This window comes from Heptranchias perlo, chromosome 3, assembly GCF_035084215.1.
Source record: "Heptranchias perlo isolate sHepPer1 chromosome 3, sHepPer1.hap1, whole genome shotgun sequence".
Lineage (NCBI taxonomy): Eukaryota > Metazoa > Chordata > Chondrichthyes > Hexanchiformes > Hexanchidae > Heptranchias > Heptranchias perlo.
The window spans coordinates 137,574,257-137,594,601 of NC_090327.1; the positions used below are offsets into that span (position 1 = coordinate 137,574,257).

At 44.1% G+C, this 20,345-nt stretch overlaps 1 protein-coding gene across 6 annotated transcripts in view; it reads right to left on the bottom strand.

The window, feature by feature from the left end:
- Positions 1-20,345, bottom strand: part of LOC137320261 (sperm-associated antigen 1-like) — a 202,524-nt gene that overhangs the window by 101,009 nt on the left and 81,170 nt on the right. For all 6 annotated transcript variants that reach the window (XM_067982047.1, XM_067982044.1, XM_067982043.1 and 3 more), the window contains 2 exons: positions 20,140-20,239; positions 2,572-2,724 (listed from right to left, as the gene is read on the bottom strand). In XM_067982047.1, coding sequence (XP_067838148.1) covers positions 2,572-2,724; positions 20,140-20,239 — 253 coding nt within the window. The remainder of the gene's footprint in view (positions 1-2,571; positions 2,725-20,139; positions 20,240-20,345) is intronic.

Genomic DNA, 20,345 nt, shown 5'->3' on the forward strand with positions numbered 1-20,345 from the left:
TTCAACGGCATTACCATCGCCGAATCCCCCACCATCAACATCCTGGGGGTCACCATTGACCAGAAAATTAACTGGACCAGCCATATAAATACTGTGGCTACGAGAGCAGGTCAGAGGCTGGGTATTCTGCGGCGAGTGACTCACCTCCTGACTCCCCAAAGCCTTTCCACCATCTACAAGGCACAAGTCAGGAGTGTGATGGAATACTCTCCACTTGCCTGGATGAGTGCAACTCCAACAACACTCAAGAAGCTCGACACCATCCAAGATAAAGCAGCCCGCTTGATTGGCACCCCATCCACCACCCTAAACATTCACTCCCTTCACCACCGGCGCACTGTGGCTGCAGTGTGCACCATCCACAGGATGCACTGCAGCAACTCGCCAAGGCTTCTTCGACAGCACCTCCCAAACCCGCGACCTCTACCACCTAGAAGGACAAGGGCAGCAGGCGCATGGGAACAACACCACCTGCACGTTCCCCTCCAAGTCACACACCATCCCGACTTGGAAATATATCGCCGTTCCTTCATTGTCGCTGGGTCAAAATCCTGGAACTCCCTTCCTAACAGCACTGTGGGAGAACCGTCACCACACGGACTGCAGCGGTTCAAGAAGGCGGCTCACCACCACCTTCTCAAGGGCAATTAGGGATGGGCAATAAATGCCGGCCTTGCCAGCGACGCCCACATCCCGTGAACGAATAAAAAAAAAAAGATGCGGAGGAGAAGTTGTTGAGGGCAGTGGTGACTTTGACAGCGACAGGTAAGAAGATGGTGCTCAGGCCAGCCGGGAGCAGCTTGCCATGAAGGAGGCTGCAGATGTCCATGACTACATGTCGAGTGACTCTGAGCATCCATGTGCACTGCTGCTCAGAGAGGTCCAGGAGGCTGAGCCTCGGTCTGTAGACCCTGTGGCGAGGGTAGTGCCTGCTGTGACGCATCTCTCTCTGCGGTTGCCCTCCCTCCTGCTGTGTAGGTGGATGTGTCACAGCACTGTGTTGTGGAGCTCCACGTGTCTGAGGTGGATGGCTTGGCCGACGAGGCTGGTGATACTGTTCGTCCTCCGAGGAGGTCATGACTGCAGCTACGGCGGCCCCCATCCGGAAGATGTACGTTTGAGGGGGTCCGCAAGGTAGTTAAATGTGTCTGCACACCGGGGTTGAGGTTGCAAGTTTGTGAATTTTGTTAGGAGGAGGATGGTGCAGGCCAAACTTTGTCTAAAGTGACAGAGTGGCCTCCTGCAATGAGTGAGGGTCTCCCCCCACACCTGTCAAATGGACCTTTGCAGCTGCCACAGGCCGGTGGTTGCAACACATCCATTTCAACTGGGAGTGTTTCCCTCATTACGGGAAACACGCTCAGTTTGGATGAAAATCCCACCCCTCCTAAAATATCCTACAAATCAGGTCTCCTATTGACCTGAACTATCACATTAATTGCTGGCGGGAGTCCCGCATGTGGGAGCTGCGCGTGCATCTAAGCGCGTCACTGGGGAACCCGGAAGTGGGCGCCTTGGAGCCGGGCTCCGGACCCGCCCCGGGAATTCCCGATTTTCGGAGCTCCCCCCACCACGAACCCACCCGCTCGGACGTCCAAAAATCGAGCCCATAATTATAGTGTCTTATTCAACAGCTTTCCTTGGTAACTAACTCCACAACTTCATTACCTTTTGAGTGAAAAAGTTCCACCTCTTACTGCTAAGTTGCTATTTTTTTTTAGCATTTGCCTGGTTGAATTTTGTCAGTTGCCTTCATAATCTTAAAAACTTCAATTAGTCATCTCACAGTATCCTCGTTTGCGGAAGTGTCTGACTTGCCTCATCACAGATTCTCCCAGAGTGGCAAGGCTGAGATCAGAAAATCACAGACTGGAAAATCAGGGTATGAGCTTTCATCCTACATTCTACGTCGCATGGAATAATTTTTGCTGCTTGTTACATTTTGTATTTTTTTTTTACAATTGCTGTGTCCAACTTTGTGGCTGCAGTTTCGAATAAACCACATTCTACCGGATAATCTACTTTGCTGTCATCTTTTACTTTTCTGAATCGATTATGGTCGGCATGACAACTGTGTGACCAGGGCAGCAAACAGCATAATAAATTTAAGTATTTCACTAAAAGAATTTAGACTTAAATACAATGGCCCTGGATTTCCAAGAGGTTCTCCATATCTCCCACTGTAAATTTAGCAGAAGATAGGCAGAAATCCTGGGGTTCCACCAATCTTCTGCCCAAGTTATGGTAAAAGATCGGGAGAAACCCCATGGAAATTCCAGTGAGGGCATTGTAGGTCAAAAGCCTGCTTTTTATTTAAATACATAAAGGGCTACATTACCAACACACACCACCTTGTAAGGCTGACCTTCATTTTCATGGTGGAATGAAGAAAGTGCAAACACATATTTAGGCAAAGTAGTCAAACTTGTGCAGGCCCAAAGGCTGGCTGGTTAAAAACCACCCAGTATACTGCTAAAAGTATACAGAAAGTTATAACTTTTTATTTTCTATACACCTAACAAAAAACAATTGTCTAAGAACTTTACACGAGTTAAATATAATTGTCCTCACCTGTTGACGCTGTCGTTTGCTATCTGGATCCTACTATCCACCTGAAGAACAGTTTTATAATCCACATAAGCTTGTCGATAGCGCTCTAGGGAGTCATAGGCCAAGGCACGACGCAAGTGAGGTTTTAGAGAAAACGGGTGCAGCTCCAGAGCCCTAGCGCAACAAAAATCGAACTGGTTTTAGAACAATCATTTATACTTCTAATGGAAAATATAATACAGATCAATTTAATGACATTTATTCTGTTAATATATATAGATAGCGAGCTATAGACTAGTCATTTCAGTACTGAAATCCCTGGCACTTTTCACACCATAAGCATATTAACTACCAGGTACAATAATTAATATATGTATTCAATAAAATTGCAACCATAAATAATATAAATAGAATGAAAACAAGGAATCCAGTACAAGTAATATTCCTTTATAAACATTATTCTTTAACTGGATTGCAAAGTATAAACTAGAACTGTACCACCTAATTATTTTTAACACAAGAATAACAGCTATCTGAGAATAAGCTACGAAGCAGTAAATCCATTGTGATTCAAATAATGCCAAAAACCACAAGAGTGAAGCTAAAGTAATTGAATTACAGCCTTGTAACTCACTCCCAGACACTTATACCGAAGTGCTTTCAAGTTTAAGTAACATGAATGATTTCTGATTCTCTCTGGTAATAGTATTCCCCCCTCTAATTTATGTAATATTTTCTCTTTGATTTCTGTATTTTATCTGTGGTTTTGATCATAGGAACATAGGAAGAGTAGGCCATTCAGCCCCTCGGGCCTGTTCTGCCATTCAATTAGATCATGGCTGATCTGTATCTTAACTCCATCTACCCGCATGGTTCTGTAACCCTTGCCTAACAAAAATTTATCAATCTCAGTTTTGACATTTTCAATTGATCTAGCCTCAGTAGCTTTCTGGGGAGAGAGTTCCAGATTTCCACTACCCTTTGTGAAAAGAAGTGCTTTCTGACATCACCCCTGAACGGCCTAGCTCTAATTTTAAGGTTATGCCTTTTTTAAATCATTTCTTTCTTTCCATTTTTCTTGTTCCTATGGTTTCTATAACATCTTCTTACCTCTCTGGGTATGTTTCGTGGTCTGCCCTCTCTACAGTTTCTGTAATATTTTCTTCCTCTCCTCCATTCTCTCTCTGCAGTATATGTACTACTTTCTTTCTCCCTTCTTTGCTTTTCTTTCTTTCTGCAGTTTCTATAGCACTTTCTCTTCTTCCCTCTCTCTGGTTGCTCTAAGTCAGTCTGTGCTCAATCCATCTCTCTATATCTGCTCAGCCTCTGCCTGTCTCTAACTTTCTGCGGTTGTGTGCCACTCAACCCACTGCTTCAATGCAATTAAATTAAAAACAGAACAGAAAAATCTTTTGCCACCTCTAACACCCACTAAACCTAACACCTTATTTCTCACCCAGTAAATTCAAGAATTTTCAATCAATATTTCTCTACCTCCCTTCAGTCTCTGCTTGAAGTAAATAAGGTTGTGAGCTTGTTCTACAGAGAAGGACTCCTGCACATATCAAGGTTGTTCTTGGTTCTCAAACTTTTCCAAGCCAGCCCCACCGTTTTAATTTAATGGGGTAATGGAGGAACTGTCGCGGCAGTTACATCTCAGATTTTTTTTTGCCAAAATGTGATTAGGTACAATTTTTTTTGATGGAATGTGATTGGGATTGGGGCAAGAAACTGAATATGGGGAGAGATATTTTGCATAATAATGAAACTATATAAAATAATTAAAAAGGAAATAAAACAGAGAGTTAAACACTTGAGTCCCAAAAATTCCCAGGGTAGCAATCCTGGCACTTACATTGGGATCGTGCTCACTGCAATCTCTGCAGCTGACCCTGGCAAACTTTCAGGGGTCAGGAGCAGGTTCCCTATTAGTCGGCAAATAGAGAGCACATGTGCCACTATGGGAAGATCTGGGCGCCCGACATATGAAAGAAGCTGGAAAGTCCATTGCAACTGCCAAGTCGGAAAAAGTCATAGCAACCCCTTCAAGTGTTTTTTTTAAATTGCCAAATCTTTGGAGGTCCTGGCCATATTCCGGGCCTGAAACCCCAGGCGAACCTCAGAACTGCCATTGAGTCAGTTGGTATGCTGCGCTGATCATATGCTGGGTTCCTGTGAAGGCCTGGGCGTGGAACTCCAATGTTCGGAGTCCATGCCTCCGTAGCCCTGACCTCCTTACAATGGTAGCCTTGTAAACGGCAGGTGGAAGCTTCACTCCCATAAGGCCATCCCAGGAACTTGGACACAACTTGGTTCCCTGCTTAATTTCTGGCCTTTCCACAGATTCCTGCCAAAATTACGACAATCCAGTTCCTCTTAGCCCCACAAATGAAAGTTTAACACACCTTACAACAGACCGGGGGTAAATTTTAACTGCGAGCCAGGAAGGAAGCCAGGGGGCAGGGGGGTGGGAGAGATTTCCAAGTGCGAAACCCGGAAGGTAAGAGGCCGGGTCACAATCACAAAGGCAAATCAACTGCACTTCCGGGTTTTGCACCCGGCAGCCAGCCTGATTGACAGGGGCGGGAGGGCCAACTACAGCAGGCCGCAGCCGGGGATCGGAGGCAGTGAGGGAGGGTTCACGGGACGGGGAGAAGATTGGGGGGCCCGGGGAGGAGTTCAGGGGGCCTGAAAGATCGGGGGGCCGGAAGAGGGATCGGGGGGCTGGGAAAAAGATCGGGAGGAGCCAGGAAGAAGATCGGAGGGGTGGGAGGGGGCCGAGGAAGATCGGAGGTCGCTGGAGGTTGAGTGAAGAGGTAGGTGGGGGTCCACCATGGTGTTGGGGGGGGGGGGGGGCGGTCCTCCATCAGGTGGGGGGGGCGGTCAGCCGATCGCGGGGTTCCTGTCGGCCAGGTGAGTTTGTTGGGTCTGGATGAAGCACTCCTGCTCCTCCGGGCCCGCAAGCAACGCAATAAAGGCACTCACCTCATGGATCCGGTCCCTCCCGTCTGCTTTCACCTGATGTGAATGGGAAGTGATGGGAAACCCAAATAGGTATGCTTAAATTTGTTTTATCATTCCAATACACAAAATATTAAGTACCTCAAGTATCTCAATGAGGTACATTGCATTTTTAAGTGTCGGCCTGCCGGCCTAAAGTGGGGCCGAGACTTTCTTCCCCAGGCTACAGGGATAGGGCAGGGGAGTGGGACTAACTGGATTGCTCTTGCATAGAGCTGGTGCAGACTCGATGGGCCGAATGGCCTCCTTCTATGATTCTATGATTCCTGGTGTCTGCTTTCCACAGGCATACAAACCTGCCTGAGTTAAACCCAGAAGTAGGCGTGTTGGAGCCAGGATGCGGTCCCACCCTGAAAACAGAGGATTTTTACTCCCCACCCGCCCCCAACCCACCCATTCTTGGGGGTTAAAATTTACCCCTAGATTTCACTGGGAGGTGCGGCTGCGATTGGTGCCCTGTTCAATCGGCAGATAAAATGCCTTTAGGGTCCCAATGACATCATAAGTCATTGAGGCTCCCACCTGAGTTAGATGGGTGCCTCTGCCACCTAAAAAAGGGCCCAGTTAAGGTGGCATTGAGCATGTATCTAGTGGAACGGGGCGGTAAGTTCTCAGAGGCGATTCTAACTGCGGCTGCCCTGTTCCGCCATGCAGGGATGGGTTAAAATTGTCCCCATAAGTGCACAATTTCAGTTCAGCTCTTTCACAGGCAAAAATCTGTGCTGAGTATAAAGTCTCCAGGATGTTATTAACCTAAGCTTTGCACTACTACCTTGCTTTGGGCTTTTAAAATCAATTAAACTGTACATCTGTGTGTTAGCCTACACATAAAGAGCAACATGAAACAAAAACAGTTCTGTGAAGAATTTCACTGAATTAGTTTAAATTTTCAATCAACCAAATAAGAAGTAAAATTCTGTCCCTACTCCAGGCAGACCCCCTGGCGGAGGCTGGGGAGCCCATCAAAAATATGTTAATGATCTTGAGAGCGGAAGATTAGCTGGAGTCACAGGCACATCTTTGTGGCAGGCAGAAGTCCCAACATGCTGGTAATGTGTCCCAATTCTACCAACAGAGAAAACCTGGGTCTACTTTTAAAGAATCTTTTGTAAATCTTCATCCTCATCAGAATAAAAGCAACCACTAGTGAAAAATATCTAAACTCTGTATAAGTCTGTATAAGAGGTTTTAAAGTTTGTCAGTAAATAATTTTCCTTTAAAACTTGATGCACATTAAATATAGTAAAACTGTAGTTTGTTCATTCAGGCATGTTAAATGTCACTCATTAGAAGTAATAATCACTCACTTTGATTTAAAAATATTTTACTAAAGGTCACTCTTAAAAATAAACACAGCTCCTTTTGTTCAAATGAGTTTTTAAACCCAGGTCAATCTTCCTGATGATGAATGTTACTTCTAACATTTCCCTCAAGGAAACAACTCTGGTTTATCATTATAAAAAATGCCTCAACCCACAGAAAAGTAATATGTTCAATCCTAGTCTTTTCTCTTAGTATAAAGAAGAAATATATTGGCCCAGATTTTTCTGTCAAAATAACGGTAATGGCGCTCGCCGTTAATAATGTGTAAATCGGCCAGCAACTTGTGGCGAGGAAGAGAAACCCTGTGAATTGTGAATCGCCACAAGTTGCTGGACGATTTGGGCTGCTCCACCGTTTGCCTCGTGAAAATAGCAGTTCGCCCTCAACCTCCCCGCAAGTTTCATGAAATCATAGAATCATAGAAAGATTACAGCACGGAAGGAGGCCATTCGGCCCATCGAGTCTGCGCCGGCTCTATGCAAGAGCAATCCAGCTAGTCTCAGTCCCCCGCCCTGTCCCTGTAGTCCTGCAATTTTTTTTCTTTCAAGTACTTATCCAGTTCCCCTTTGAAGGCCATGATTGAATCTGCCTCCACCACCCCCTCAGGCAGTGCATTCCAGAACCTAACCACTCGACGTGTAGAAAAGATTTTCCTCATGTCACCTTTGGTTCTTTTGCCAATCACCGTAAATCTATGTCCTCTGGTTCTTGACCCTTCCGCCAATGGGAACAGTTTCTCTCTATCTACTCTGTCTGGACCCTTCATGATTTTGAATACCTCTATCAAATCTCCTCACAATCGTCTCTGTTCCAAGGGGAACAACCCCAGCTTCTCCAGTCTATCCATGTAACTAAAGTCCCTCATCCCTGGAATCATTCAAGTGAATCTCTTCTGCACCCTCTCTAAGGCCTTCACATCTTTTCTAAAGTGCGGTGCCCAGAACTGGACACAATACTCCAGTTGTGGCCGAACCAGTGTTTTATAAAGGTTCATCATGACTTCCATACTTTTGTACTCTATGCCTCTATTTATAAAGCCCAGGACCCCGTATGCTTTTATAACCACTTTCTCAACCTGCCCCATCACCTTCAACGATTTGTGCACATATATCCCCAGATCGCTCTGTTCCTGTACCCCTTTTAGAGTTGTGCCCTCTAGTTTATACTGCCACTACATTGCTACATTTGCACATTAATTGCCTATTAAACTCGCTGCAGAAAGCTGGGGCTGCTACTTAACAGTGCAAGTACCTTTTTAATGAAGAGATTTATGTTCCTGCAAAGCCACTCAACCTCTATGGTCCAGAAAGGAAACAATTTAAACTGTGGCGTCTCATTTCTACAGGTAGTGAATTGTTCTTACAGGTTTTAAAATTTTTTAATATTTTCATTTTTTCTTACTTTTCCTTTCTGTCTCTTTTTTCTCTCTCTCTTAATCCAATCTTTCTTTCCCTCTCTTCATTTCTCTTTCTGTACCCGACTTGTCTCTAATTCACCCTATTTCCATCTCCGTCCTTCCTCTGTTTCTTTCTCAATCCTTAAATCTCACTGGTTAAGCAGAGAGACTGTTGATCCCATCGTTCGCCAAGGCCCCAGGTGCCCCATTCTCAGCTCGCAATTCCAGCAACTTATAGGGCAAAAATTTTTCCAGCTGAATGGTGAGGTCTAGTCTAAGGGGGTATGCCGCAAGATGCCCCGATCCAACAGATCTTGAGCCAATATGTTTAATATTATAACAAAAGCAAAATACCGCAGATGCTGGAAATCTGAAATAAAAACAGAAAATGCTGGAAATACTCAGCAGGTCAGGCAGCATCTGTGGAGAAAGAAACAGAGTAACGTTTCAGGTCGAAAACCTTTCATCAGAACTGGAAGGTTAGAGATTTAACAGATTATAAGCAAGTATAGAGCCTGGGAAAGAAGTTGGGGGGGGGGGGGGAAAAGAACAAAAGGGAAGGTCTGTGATAGGGTGGATGGCAGGGCTCATTAAATGACAAAAGGGATGATGGTGCAGGGCAAAAGGGGATGGTTATGGGACAAGTAAAGAAACAAAAGATGGGTCTAGAGGAGCTGTAAATGGTAACAGTACAACTATTACCTTCACCTGCTGTCTATAAAAATGGGTGCAATGGCTCTGATCTGAAGTTGTTGAAATCAATGTTGAGTTTGGAAAGTTGTAAAGTGCCTAATCAAAAGGTGAGGTGCCGTTTCTCGAGCTTCCGTTGAGCTATCATTGGCGAGCCGAGGAGAGAGGACAAAGTGGAGGAGAGAGGACAAAGTGGGAGTGGGACGGAGAATTAAAGTGTCCAGCGACCGGAAGCTCAGGGTCACGCTTGCCAACTGAATGGAGGTGTTCAGCAAAGCGATCACCCAATCTGCGTTTGGTCTCCCCAATGTACAGGAGGCCACATCGTGAGCAGCGAAAACAGTACATTAAATTGAAAGAAGAAAAATGTTACTCCCCTGTTCAAAAAAAAAGAGAGGGATAAATCCGGCAGTCAGCCTAACGTTGGTGGTGGGGAAACTTTTAGAGACACTAATCTGGGTTAAAATTAATTGGCATTTGGAAAAGTATGGGCTAAAAAATGAAAGTCAGCATGAATTTGTTAAAGGAAAATCCTGCTCCCCCCCCCTCCCCGCCTCGCGTCCCCTTCCCTCCCCTCCCCACCTCGCGTCCCCTTCCCTCCCCTCCCCACCTCGCGTCCCCTTCCCTCCCCTCCCCGCCTCGCGTCCCCTTCCCTCCCCTCCTCGTGTCCCCTTCCCTCTTTGATGAAGTAACGGGGAGGATTAACAAGGGTAATGCAGTTGATGCTGTGTATATGGACTTTCAAAAGGCATTTGATAAAGTACCACATATTGGACTTGTTAGCAAATGGAGGAAGGTGGTATACAGTAGTGTTCCCCAGGGGTCGGTAAGACGACCACTGCTTTTTTTGATATATATTAATGACTTGGACCAGGTTGTCCAGGGCACATTCTCAAAGTTTGCAGATGACACAAAACTTGGAAGAGTAGTAAACAGTAAGGAGGATAATGATAGACTTCAAGAAGACATAGACAGGCTGGTGGAATAGGTGGACACATGGCAGATGAAATTTAATGCAGAGATGTGCAAAGTCATACATTTTGGCAGGAAGAATGAGGAGATGCAATATAAACTAAATGGTACAATTCTAAAGGGGGTGCAGAAACAGAGAGACTGGGGGAATATATGCCCAAATTTTTGAAGGTGGCAGGACAAGTTGAGAAAGCAGTTAAAAAAGCATACAGGATCCTGGGCTTTATAAATAGAGGCATAGAGTACAAAAGTATGGAAGTCATGATGAACCTTTATAAAAAAACTGGTTTGGCCACAACTGGAGTATTGTGTCCAATTCTGGGCACCGCACTTTAGAAAAGATGTGAAGGCCTTAGAGAGGGTGCAGAAAAGATTGATCAGAATGTTTCCAGGGATGAGGGACTTCAATTGCGTGGATAGAGTGGAGAAGCTGGGGTTGTTCTCCTTAGAGCAGAGAAGGCTAAAGAAGATTTGATGGAAGTATTCAAAATCATGAAGGGTTTGGAGAACCAGAGGACACAGATTTAAGGTGATTGGCAAAAGAACCAAAAGCGACATGAGGAAAAACTTCTTTTATGCAGCGAGTAGTTATGATCTGGAATGCGCTGCCTGAAAAGGTGGTGGAAGCAGTTTCAATCGTGGCTTTCAAAAAGGAATTGGATAAATACTTGAAGGAAAAAAAATTGAAGGGCTACGGGGAAAGAGTGGGGTTATGGGGCTAACTGGATTGCTCTTACAAAGAGCTGGCACAGGATCGATGGGCTAAATGGCCTCCTGCTGTGCAGTAACCATTCTATGATTCTATGATAATTAAAGCCCATGGGATTAAAGAGACAGTGGCAGCGTGGATGCAAAATTGGCTAAGGGACAGAAAGCAAAGAGTAGTGGTGAACGGTTGTTTATCAGACTGGAGGGAAGTATACAGTGATGTTCCCCAGGAGTCGGTATTAGGGCCACTGCTCTTTTTGGTATATATTAATGATCTGGACTTGGATATGCAGGGTATAATTTCAAAGTGTGCAGATGACACGAAACTCAGAACTGTACTAAACAATGTGGAGGATAGTAACAGACTTTAGGAGGACAGAGACAGACTGGTGAAATGGGCAGTTATATGGCAGATGAAATTTAACGCAGAGAAGTGTGAAATGATACATTTTGGTAGGAAGAATGAGGAGTGGCAATATAAACTAAATGAAACAATTTTAAGGTAGTGTAGGAACAGGGTGTATGTACACAAATCATTGAAGGTGGCAGGACAAGTTGAGGAGGCTGTTAAAAAAACATATGGGCTGCTTGGCTTTATTAATAGAGGCATAGAGTACAAGAGCAAGGAGGTTATGCTAAACCTTTATAAAACACTGGCTAGGCCTCAGCAGGAGTATTGTGTTCAATTCTGGGTACCATACTTCGGGAAGGATGTCAAGGCCTTATAGAGGGTGCAGAGGAGACTTACTAGAATTGTACCAGGGATGAGGGACTTCAGTTATGTGGAGAGACTGGAGAAGCTGGGGTTGTTCCCCTTACAGCAGAGAATTGATAGAGGTGTTCAAAATCATGAATGGTTTTGACAGAGTAAATAAGGAGAAACTGTTTCCAGTGGCAGAAGGGTCGGTAACCAGAGGACACAGATATAAGGAAACTGGCAAAAGAACCAGAGGTGACCTGAGGAAACATTTTTTTAATGCAGCAAGTTGTAACGATCTGGAATGCACTGCCTGAAAGGGAGGTGGAAGCAGATTCAATAATAACTGTCAAAAAGGAATTGGATGAATACTTGAAGGGAAAAAAATTACAGGGCTATGGGGAAAGAGCAGGGGAATGGGACTAATTAGATAGCTCTTTCAAAGAACCAGCACAGGCACCATGGGCCAAATGGCCTCCTCCTGTGTTGTACCATACTATGATACTATGAAGTACAAGTAAATCACTGTTTCACCTAGAAGAAGTGTTTGGGTCCCTGGACGTGAGGAGGTGAAAAGGTGTTGCAGTTCCTGCGCTTGCACGGGAAGGTGCCGTGGGAATGGGAGCGGGTGTTGGGGTTGGTGGAAGAGCGGACCAGTGTGTTGCAGAGGGAACACTCCCTTCGGGATGCTGAAAGGGGAGGGGAGGGGAAGTTGTGTTTGTGGTGGCATCGCGCTGGAGGTGGCAGAAACAACAGAGGATGATCCGTTGAATGAGGAGGCTTGTGGGATGGAAGTTGAGGACAAGACGAACCCTATCGTGGTTTTGGGATGGAGGGGAAGGGGTGAGGGCAGAAGTGCGGGAAATGGGACAGGCATGGTCAAAGGCCCTGACAATCACAGTGGAGGACAGTCCTCAGTTGAGGAAAAAGGAAAACATATCAGAAGTAATGGTGTGGAAGGTGGCATCGTCGGAGACGGAGAAACTGGCAGAATCCTTTCAGGTAATCAAGGTAACTGTGGGAGTCGGTGGGCTTATGTTTAATATTATAGATATCGGGGCCTGGATTTTCCCCCGGGGTAGATGGCTGCTAGAGGCTACAACACTCTGCAGAGGAACCCCTGCCACTTCAACAAAGGAAAATTCTGTGGTGTGCTGCAGCAGGGCACACGCTATAACACCTCAAAGGGGCAGAGCTAATGTTAAAGTCAGTGTACTGCTATCCAAGTATCAATCTAGCTATGGGTTGATGGTACTGCAGCAAGAAGTTTGGCTAGTTTCCCAAGCCCTGCCCTCTCTGTGGCAGGATGGACCATCAAGACCCAGGGGAAATCTACAATACAAATAGTACAAATAGTTGTTCAAGAACAAGTGAAAGGGAAAAGCGTAGAGCAGCGGAAAGAAAGTGTACTTTAGGCACGACAGATAAAATAAAAACTAGAAGGCGTAAGGCGATTAACCCAGCATCAAAGCTGTGGCAGGGGGTTGGGAACCTGAGCAGGGAGACAGAGGAAAGCGTGTCAGGAAGGGACAGAAGGTATGGAGTAAAAGGTAAAGTGTTAAAAAAGGAAAAAGCAGGAACTAAGTGTCACAAAACATATTTGAAAGTTCTTTATCTGAATGCACGTAGCATTCATAACAAAATGGACGAGTTAACGGCACAAATAACTATGTATGGGTATGATCTTGTGACCATTACAGAAACATGGCTGCAGGGTGACAATGACTGGGAATTAAATATGCCAGGGTATTTAACAATCAGGAAGGACAGGCAGGAAGGAAGGGGAGGTGGGGTGGCTATGTTAATAAAGGATGGAATCACTGTAATACAGAGAAATGATATTGGGACAAAGGATCAGGATAATGAAACAGTTTGGGTAGAGATAAGGAACAATAAGGGGAAAAAAACACTAGTGGGCGTAGTATATAGGCCCCCTAATAGTTGCAACTCTGCTGGAAGAAGTATTAATCAGGAAATAGTTGGGGCATGTAATAAGGGAACAGCTATAATTATGGGGGATTTTAACTATCATATTAACTGGACAAATCAAATTGGGCAGGGCAGCCTTGAGGTAGAGTTTATTGAGTGTATTAGGGATGGATTTCTTGAACAGTATGTAACTGATCCAACAAGTGGGCAGGCAACCTTGGACCTGGTCCTGTGTAATGAGCCAGGATTAATTAATAATGTCCTCGTTAAGGATCCCCTTGGAATGAGTGACCATAACATGGTTACATTCCATATCCAATTAGAGGGTGAGAAGGTTGGTCCTCAAACAAGCGTAATGAGCTTGAATAAAGGAGACTATGATGGTATGAGAGCGGAATTGATTAAAGTGGACTGGGAAAATAGATTAAAGGGTAAGACGGTACATGAGCAGTGGTGTTCATTTAAGGAGTTATTTTACAACTTTCAAAAAATATATATTCCACTGAGGAAAAAAGGGTGTAAAAGAAATGACAGCCATCCGTGGCTCAGTCAAGAAATTGAGGATAGTATCCGACTAAAAACAAGGACATATAAGGTAGCCAAACTTAGTGGGAGGATAGAAGATTGGGGAGTCTTCAAAAGACAGCAAAAAGTAACTAAGGGATTGATTAAGAAAGGGAAGATAGATTATGAAAATAAATTAGCAAAAAATATAAAAACAGATAGCAAGAGTTTCTACAGTTATATAAAAAGAAAAAGGTTGGCTAAGGCAAACGTAGGTCCCTTAGAGGATGAGACCGGGAAATTAATGGTGGGAAACATGGAGATGGCAAAAATGCTGAACAAATATTTTGTTTCAGTCTTTACGGTAGAGGACACTAAGAATATCCCAACACTGGACAAACAGGGGGCTCTGGCGGGGGAGGAGCTAAATACGATTAAAATCACTAAGGAATTGGTACTCAGTAAATTGATGGGACTCAAGGCGGATAAATCCCCTGGACCTGATGGCTTACATCCTAGGGTTTTGAGGGAAGTGGCAGTAGGGATTGTGAATGCTTTGGTAATAATTTTCCAAACTTCTCTGGACTCGGCAATGGTCCCGGCAGATTGGAAAACTGCTAATGTAACACCCTTATTTAAAAAGGGTAGAAGGCAGAAGGCTGGAAATTATAGACCAGTTAGCCCAACATCTGTGGTGGGTAAAATTTTGGAGTCTATTATTAAGGAGACAGCAGCAGAACATTTGGATAAACATAATTTAATAGGACAAAGTCAACATGGCTTTACGAAGGGGAAGTCATGTCTGACAAATTTGCTTGAGTTCTTTGAGGACATAATGTACAGGGTGGATAAAGGGGAAACCAGTGGACGTAGTGTATTTAGACTTCCAGAAGGCATTCGACAAGGTGCCACATAAAAGATTATTGCTCAAGATAAAGAATCACTGGATTGGGGGTAATATTCTGGCATGGGTGGAGGGTTGGTATTCGAACAGGAAGCAGAGAGTTGGGATAAATGGTTCATTCTCCGACTGGCAACCAGTAGCGTTCCGCAGGGGTCGGTGCTGGGTCCCCAACTCTTTACAATCTATATTAACGATTTGGAGGAGGGGACCGAGTGTAACATATCAAAGTTTGCAGATGATACAAAGATGGGAGGGAAAGTAGAGAGTGAGGAGGACATAAAAAACCTACAAGGGGATATAGACAGGCTGGGTGAGTGAGCGGAGATTTGGCAGATGCAATACAATATTGGAAAATGTGAGGTTATGCACTTTGGCAGGAAAAATCAGAGAGCAAGTTATTATCTTAATGGCGAGAAACTGGAAAGTACTGCAGTTCAAAGGGATCTGGGGGTCCTAGTGCAAGAAGATCAAAAAGTTAGTATGCAGGTGCAGCAGGTGATCAAGAAGGCCAACGGAATGTTGGCTTTTATTGCTAGGGGGATAGAATATAAAAACAGGGAGGTATTGCTGCAGTTATATAAGGTATTGATGAGACCGCACCTGGAATACTGCATACAGTTTTGGTGTCCATACTTAAGAAAAGACATACTTGCTCTCGAGGCAGTACAAAGAAGGTTCACTCGGCTAATCCCGGGGATGAGGGGGTGGACATATGAGGAAAGGTTGAGTAGATTGGGACTCTACTCATTGGAGTTCAGAAGAATGAGAGGCGATCTTATTGAAACATGTAAGATTGTGAAGGGGCTTGATCGGGTGGATGCGGTAAGGATGTTCCCAAGGATGGGTGAAACTGAGAATCCCTACGTGGTCAGTTTTCGGTAAAATATTAAGATGCCTACGTGGCAAAGAAGCAGAATGCAAAATGGTTAGAAAGGGTTAATTAGTTAGTAACTGAGATTGGTACAGGTGGCCTGGCCTCCTGCTGGGCCATATGTTTGCGTAGTCAGCAGGTTTGCATGGTCTTATCAATGTAGAGTCTTTGATGTGATTCAAGGACTGGTCTGAATGTCTCCATGTTTATGGCAGATCAATATAGGTAACGAGCTTAGCCAAAGTTGAAAGATATTCCAGGTTGGGAGATAAGGAACAGAAGGGACAGGGAAGAACATTCCAAGTTGGAAGGTGAGGAAGTATCCCCTTTGATGTCTAACAGCAGCATGATCAGCACATGGACGATTTATGATTGGCCGGAAATAATGTAACCTCGCATGGCAACCTATGCCCGGCTTATGATTGGTGTTGACCCTCGTTAAGTATGTTCCAACCCTATTGATTTGTATAAAAACGTGTGGATTTCTGTATGTTTTTGTTCTTGCTCTGCCAGCTATTAAAGTTGTGCTGAACTTTAAAATGTATTCGACTTCAGTTTTTACTGAACCAGACTGAGGGGAAAGAATCCGGATCGTCAAAACGAGAACTAGGGGGCATAATCTTAGAATAAGGGGCTGCTCTTTCAAAACTGAGATGAGGAGAAACTTCTTCACTCAGAGGGTAGTAGGTCTGTGGAATTTGCTGCCCCAGGAAGCTGTGGAAGCTACATCATTAAATAAATTTAAAACAGAAATCGACAGTTTCCTAGAAGTAAAGGGAATTAGGGGTTAAGGGGAGCGGGCAGGAAATTGGACATGAAATTAGATTTGAGGTTAGGATCAGATCAGCAATGATCTTATTGAATGGCGGAGCAGGCTCGAGGGGCCGATTGGCCTACTCCTGCTCCTATTTCTTTTGTTCTTATGTTCTTAAGATCCCTGCTAGTGGAGGGGAGGGGAGGGGCCAGAGGAAAATTTCTGTGGGTGCAGAATTGGTGGTAGGCCTCCCTGTCAATTTTCCCTGCTGGCATCACCTGAAAACAGATGCACAATACACTGTTCACTGCTAACCTGTCCTGTGTGGTGTCCACTGTTGCAGCTGCAGCAGATCAGGAAGTGCTGTGTTAGTCTGATTTTTTTTCTACATTGCAGTGTGCAATCATAGGATTTTGTCCATGAATAACCAGTGATTACTGTACTTCACTACAAATATAAGATACCTTTTCTTTCTTAAAAAAATTCCTTTTCATAAACCGGAATTTGAATTAAATCTGAATTAAGGAACATGTTAAGAAGTTTTATGGGACTTTGCAGACTATGTGAACTGCAATAAGCTTTTCTCTAAACAAACATTCTGAAATTGATGACCATATCAAATGCAAGATTTCATACTAGCCTATTACTCCAAACTTAATTTCTTCTTTACTTCCTGAAAGCACGTCACTGCGTAACACACCATTTTTAAGCCCCTGCCAGTTTTTCATAATAATTTTGTTTTAAAAGGCTGTTGATTGGAAAAAATAAATCATGGTGCACAATACACATGGGACACAGATATAAATTCTACAGTGCAGCAGGGCATGCACCATAGCTTTTATTTTCAAATACTGAAGTGTCCACATTAGATTAGAATGATATTAGGGTCTGAAACTAATCCTGATAGCCATGGGTCCAAAGTTATGCTTTGACCATCATATTGGAGCACCTACATTTGCTCATATTGTCTGAAAAGTCAAAAAACAGTACTATGTAACTAATATATCAACAACTTGCATTTATATAGCACAATTAATGTAAAGAAACGTCCCAAGGCAATTCATAAACAGACATAAGGAAAAGGGAAGCCCAGACAGGAAAGGAAAGTTTGGTCAAAGATATGGGTCTTGAGGAGGTAATTGCAAGTAAAGGAAGAGATATGAGGCAGAGGAGAGGTTTATAGAGGGAGTCCCAAAGAATAGGACTCAGGTGATTGAAAGTTCTACAACGGAAAATGGGGTTAAGGAAGCAGTAGATGCATAGGCCGGAGCCAGAGAAATGAAGTGTTTGAGAGGATATATAGGGCAGGAGGAGATTGAGAGATGGGGCAAGGCCATGAAGGGATTTACACATGAGGACAAGTATTTTGAACTTAATGACTTAGAAATTCGGGAACGGCCACTTGTGGTAAGTACCCTACGCCAGAACGGTGAGTTCTGAGGCTCCTGAGATATTGGGCTTCAGAACTCATTGTCATATAGCCAGGGCAGTGCAACGGCCTGCCAGCGAAGACGGGAGAGCAGCGGCCCTTGGGTAAGTGGGGCCGCGGATCCGCGATCGGGTGTTGGAGGGCCTGGAATCCGCCATCGGGGGTCGGGATCGGCAATCAGAGATTGGATCCTTTAATGTGGGGTTGGGAGGAACACTCCTGCTCCTCCCGGCTCCATATCCAGGTAAGTTACTTCCCTTCTTGGTTGGCAGGCTTTCCATAGGGCTAGTTTTCCTGGTGGTGCTGGCTGTCTCAGGGCAAAGCAATGTTGGAGTGGGGACCTCAAGCAGGCCTTAGGCCCCCTACAGGCCCGGAACTGTGTTTGCGCTTCCTTCCTGCCATTTTGGGGCCTTAGTAGGCCATGTAGAACCTGAAAAACGGGCGCTACTTGGCCCAATTTCCAGGTCAATGTGTTTGGGGGACAGGGAGACAGTGTAGGTCAACAATGAGAGAGATGATGGACAAACAGGACTTAGAGTTTGGAAAAGGGAACATGCAGCAGAATTTTAGACAAGTTTAGGTATATGAAGGGTGGGAGATGGGACGCCAGCAAGGAGAGCATTAGAATAGTCAAGCCTGGAGGTGACGAGCTAGCTTTTAATGACATGTGCCTGCATCCTAAATACTTTTATTCATCAACCCACTAGCAATTCCCCATTTAGTTTGGATTCCCATCTGTGATTCTTACGTCCAAAGTAAACTGCACCGGTCATAATTTTGCCCACTTACTTAACTTATCTATGTTCTTCAGTAATTTTCTGCCCCTTCTTCACAGTTCAATTACTATCACACTTGGATATACTCCCTTCAAAACCAGGTCATTTATGTATATAATGAATTGCTGGTTTCTCGGCACTGATCCCTGAGGGACATCACTTGTCACTGCCTGCCAATCTTTCAATGTCTCTTTTATTCCAACTTTCTGCCTCCAAAATCCCAACCAGCCCCCCTCTATCTCCCACCTCAGTGACTATCAAATAGTTAGTTAGACATAATCTGCCTTTCAGAAAACCATGCTGACTCTTCCTCATGATTTTAAACTTTACCAAGTTCTCACTTACTCTGTCGCTGATGATGGATTCTTGAAATTTTCCCACTAATGACATTAAATTTATTGCCCTATTGTTCTTTCTTGCTTTGTTGAATAAAGATGCAACATTTTCTACTTTCCAATCCTCTGGTAGTATCACCAAAACTAGCAAGCTATGGAAAATTATAGCTCGTGCATATCCAACTGCCGTGCCTATTTCTTTGAAGAGTTTTTTGATTGTTACTTCCTTAGTTGTAGCACGGGGGAAACGCTAAATTCAGCACCATAAAAACATCAGCAATGTTGTATGGAGATAGGGAGCTGTCATTGTGGTCAGCTCAACAAATTGGAATAACTGCTCCAGGCCAGCAGAAGAAAGCAACCCCAACCAATAACAAGCAACTCCAACATGGCACATCATAGCAAATGGCAATCTACCACGTTCTGGATGGACAGCAGGAGCAGGTATGGCATGTCTTGTTATCCAAGTCTACATTCTCAGCAATCATTCTGATGAAGTCAAAATAAGCTGTGTTGTGACTAATAAATTCATGACAGAATTCCAAACTTTAGTGGAAGTGAAAGAGTGCAAAGTTTTGCATTGAATGGTGGTAGATGTTTGTTAAGTAAATCTACATGTAAAGTACATTTACCTGTATTGTGTGTAAAGCGTTTTCTATTAAAATTAATGCATACGGCTGAAATGGTGTTGCCATAGCTGCACCTGTGGCTAGTCAGCGATTTCTATTGGACAATGCTGAGCTCCTAAGTTAAGAAACAATTGCCCAAATTTATATATTTTCTACACTCTTTTAATCTCCATTCTTTGTGGTATGCATAATTCATCAGTCAAAAATGCAGGCAGGTGAGCTACTCCCAGTGAGTCACACTGCTGATACTGTTGGCTCCTGGGACAAATGTTCCTTCAATTTTCTCTCTCCCTTCAAGGTAAATTTTGCAAGCTAGTGCTCCTGGCACTGAGCTTTGTGCGAGGGGAGTATATATTGGAAACTTGAGTATGGAGGTCAATGCACACAATTTACGGTCTGCAAGAATCCCTGTCCATTCATTTTAAAATTAAATTTACCCCTATGAATGAACTTTTATTTAAATTTGTTTTATTCGTTCATGGGATGTGGGCGTCACTGGCAAAGCCAGCATTTATTGCCCATCCCTAAGCCCCATGACACCACACATAGTGCTGGAATACACCAACATACTGTGCCATTTCCATTGCTATACTATCTTGAAAACATGATTCAATCTATGACAAAAACCACTATAAACAACATTATGCTCACCTAGTACAATCCTTAATACATTCATTGCAATTTCCGTTCTTCAGGTAGCATGCTGCTCGATTTGAATGCAAGATGCTCAGTTCTGCTGGGCAGTCCACCCCTTATTAAAAAAAGTAACACAAAACAGCGTTTACTTCCTCTCTTATTTCTCCTTTCCTGAAGGTAGTGACTTTTGCTGGGGTATGGTTCCATGGCTAGCTATACCC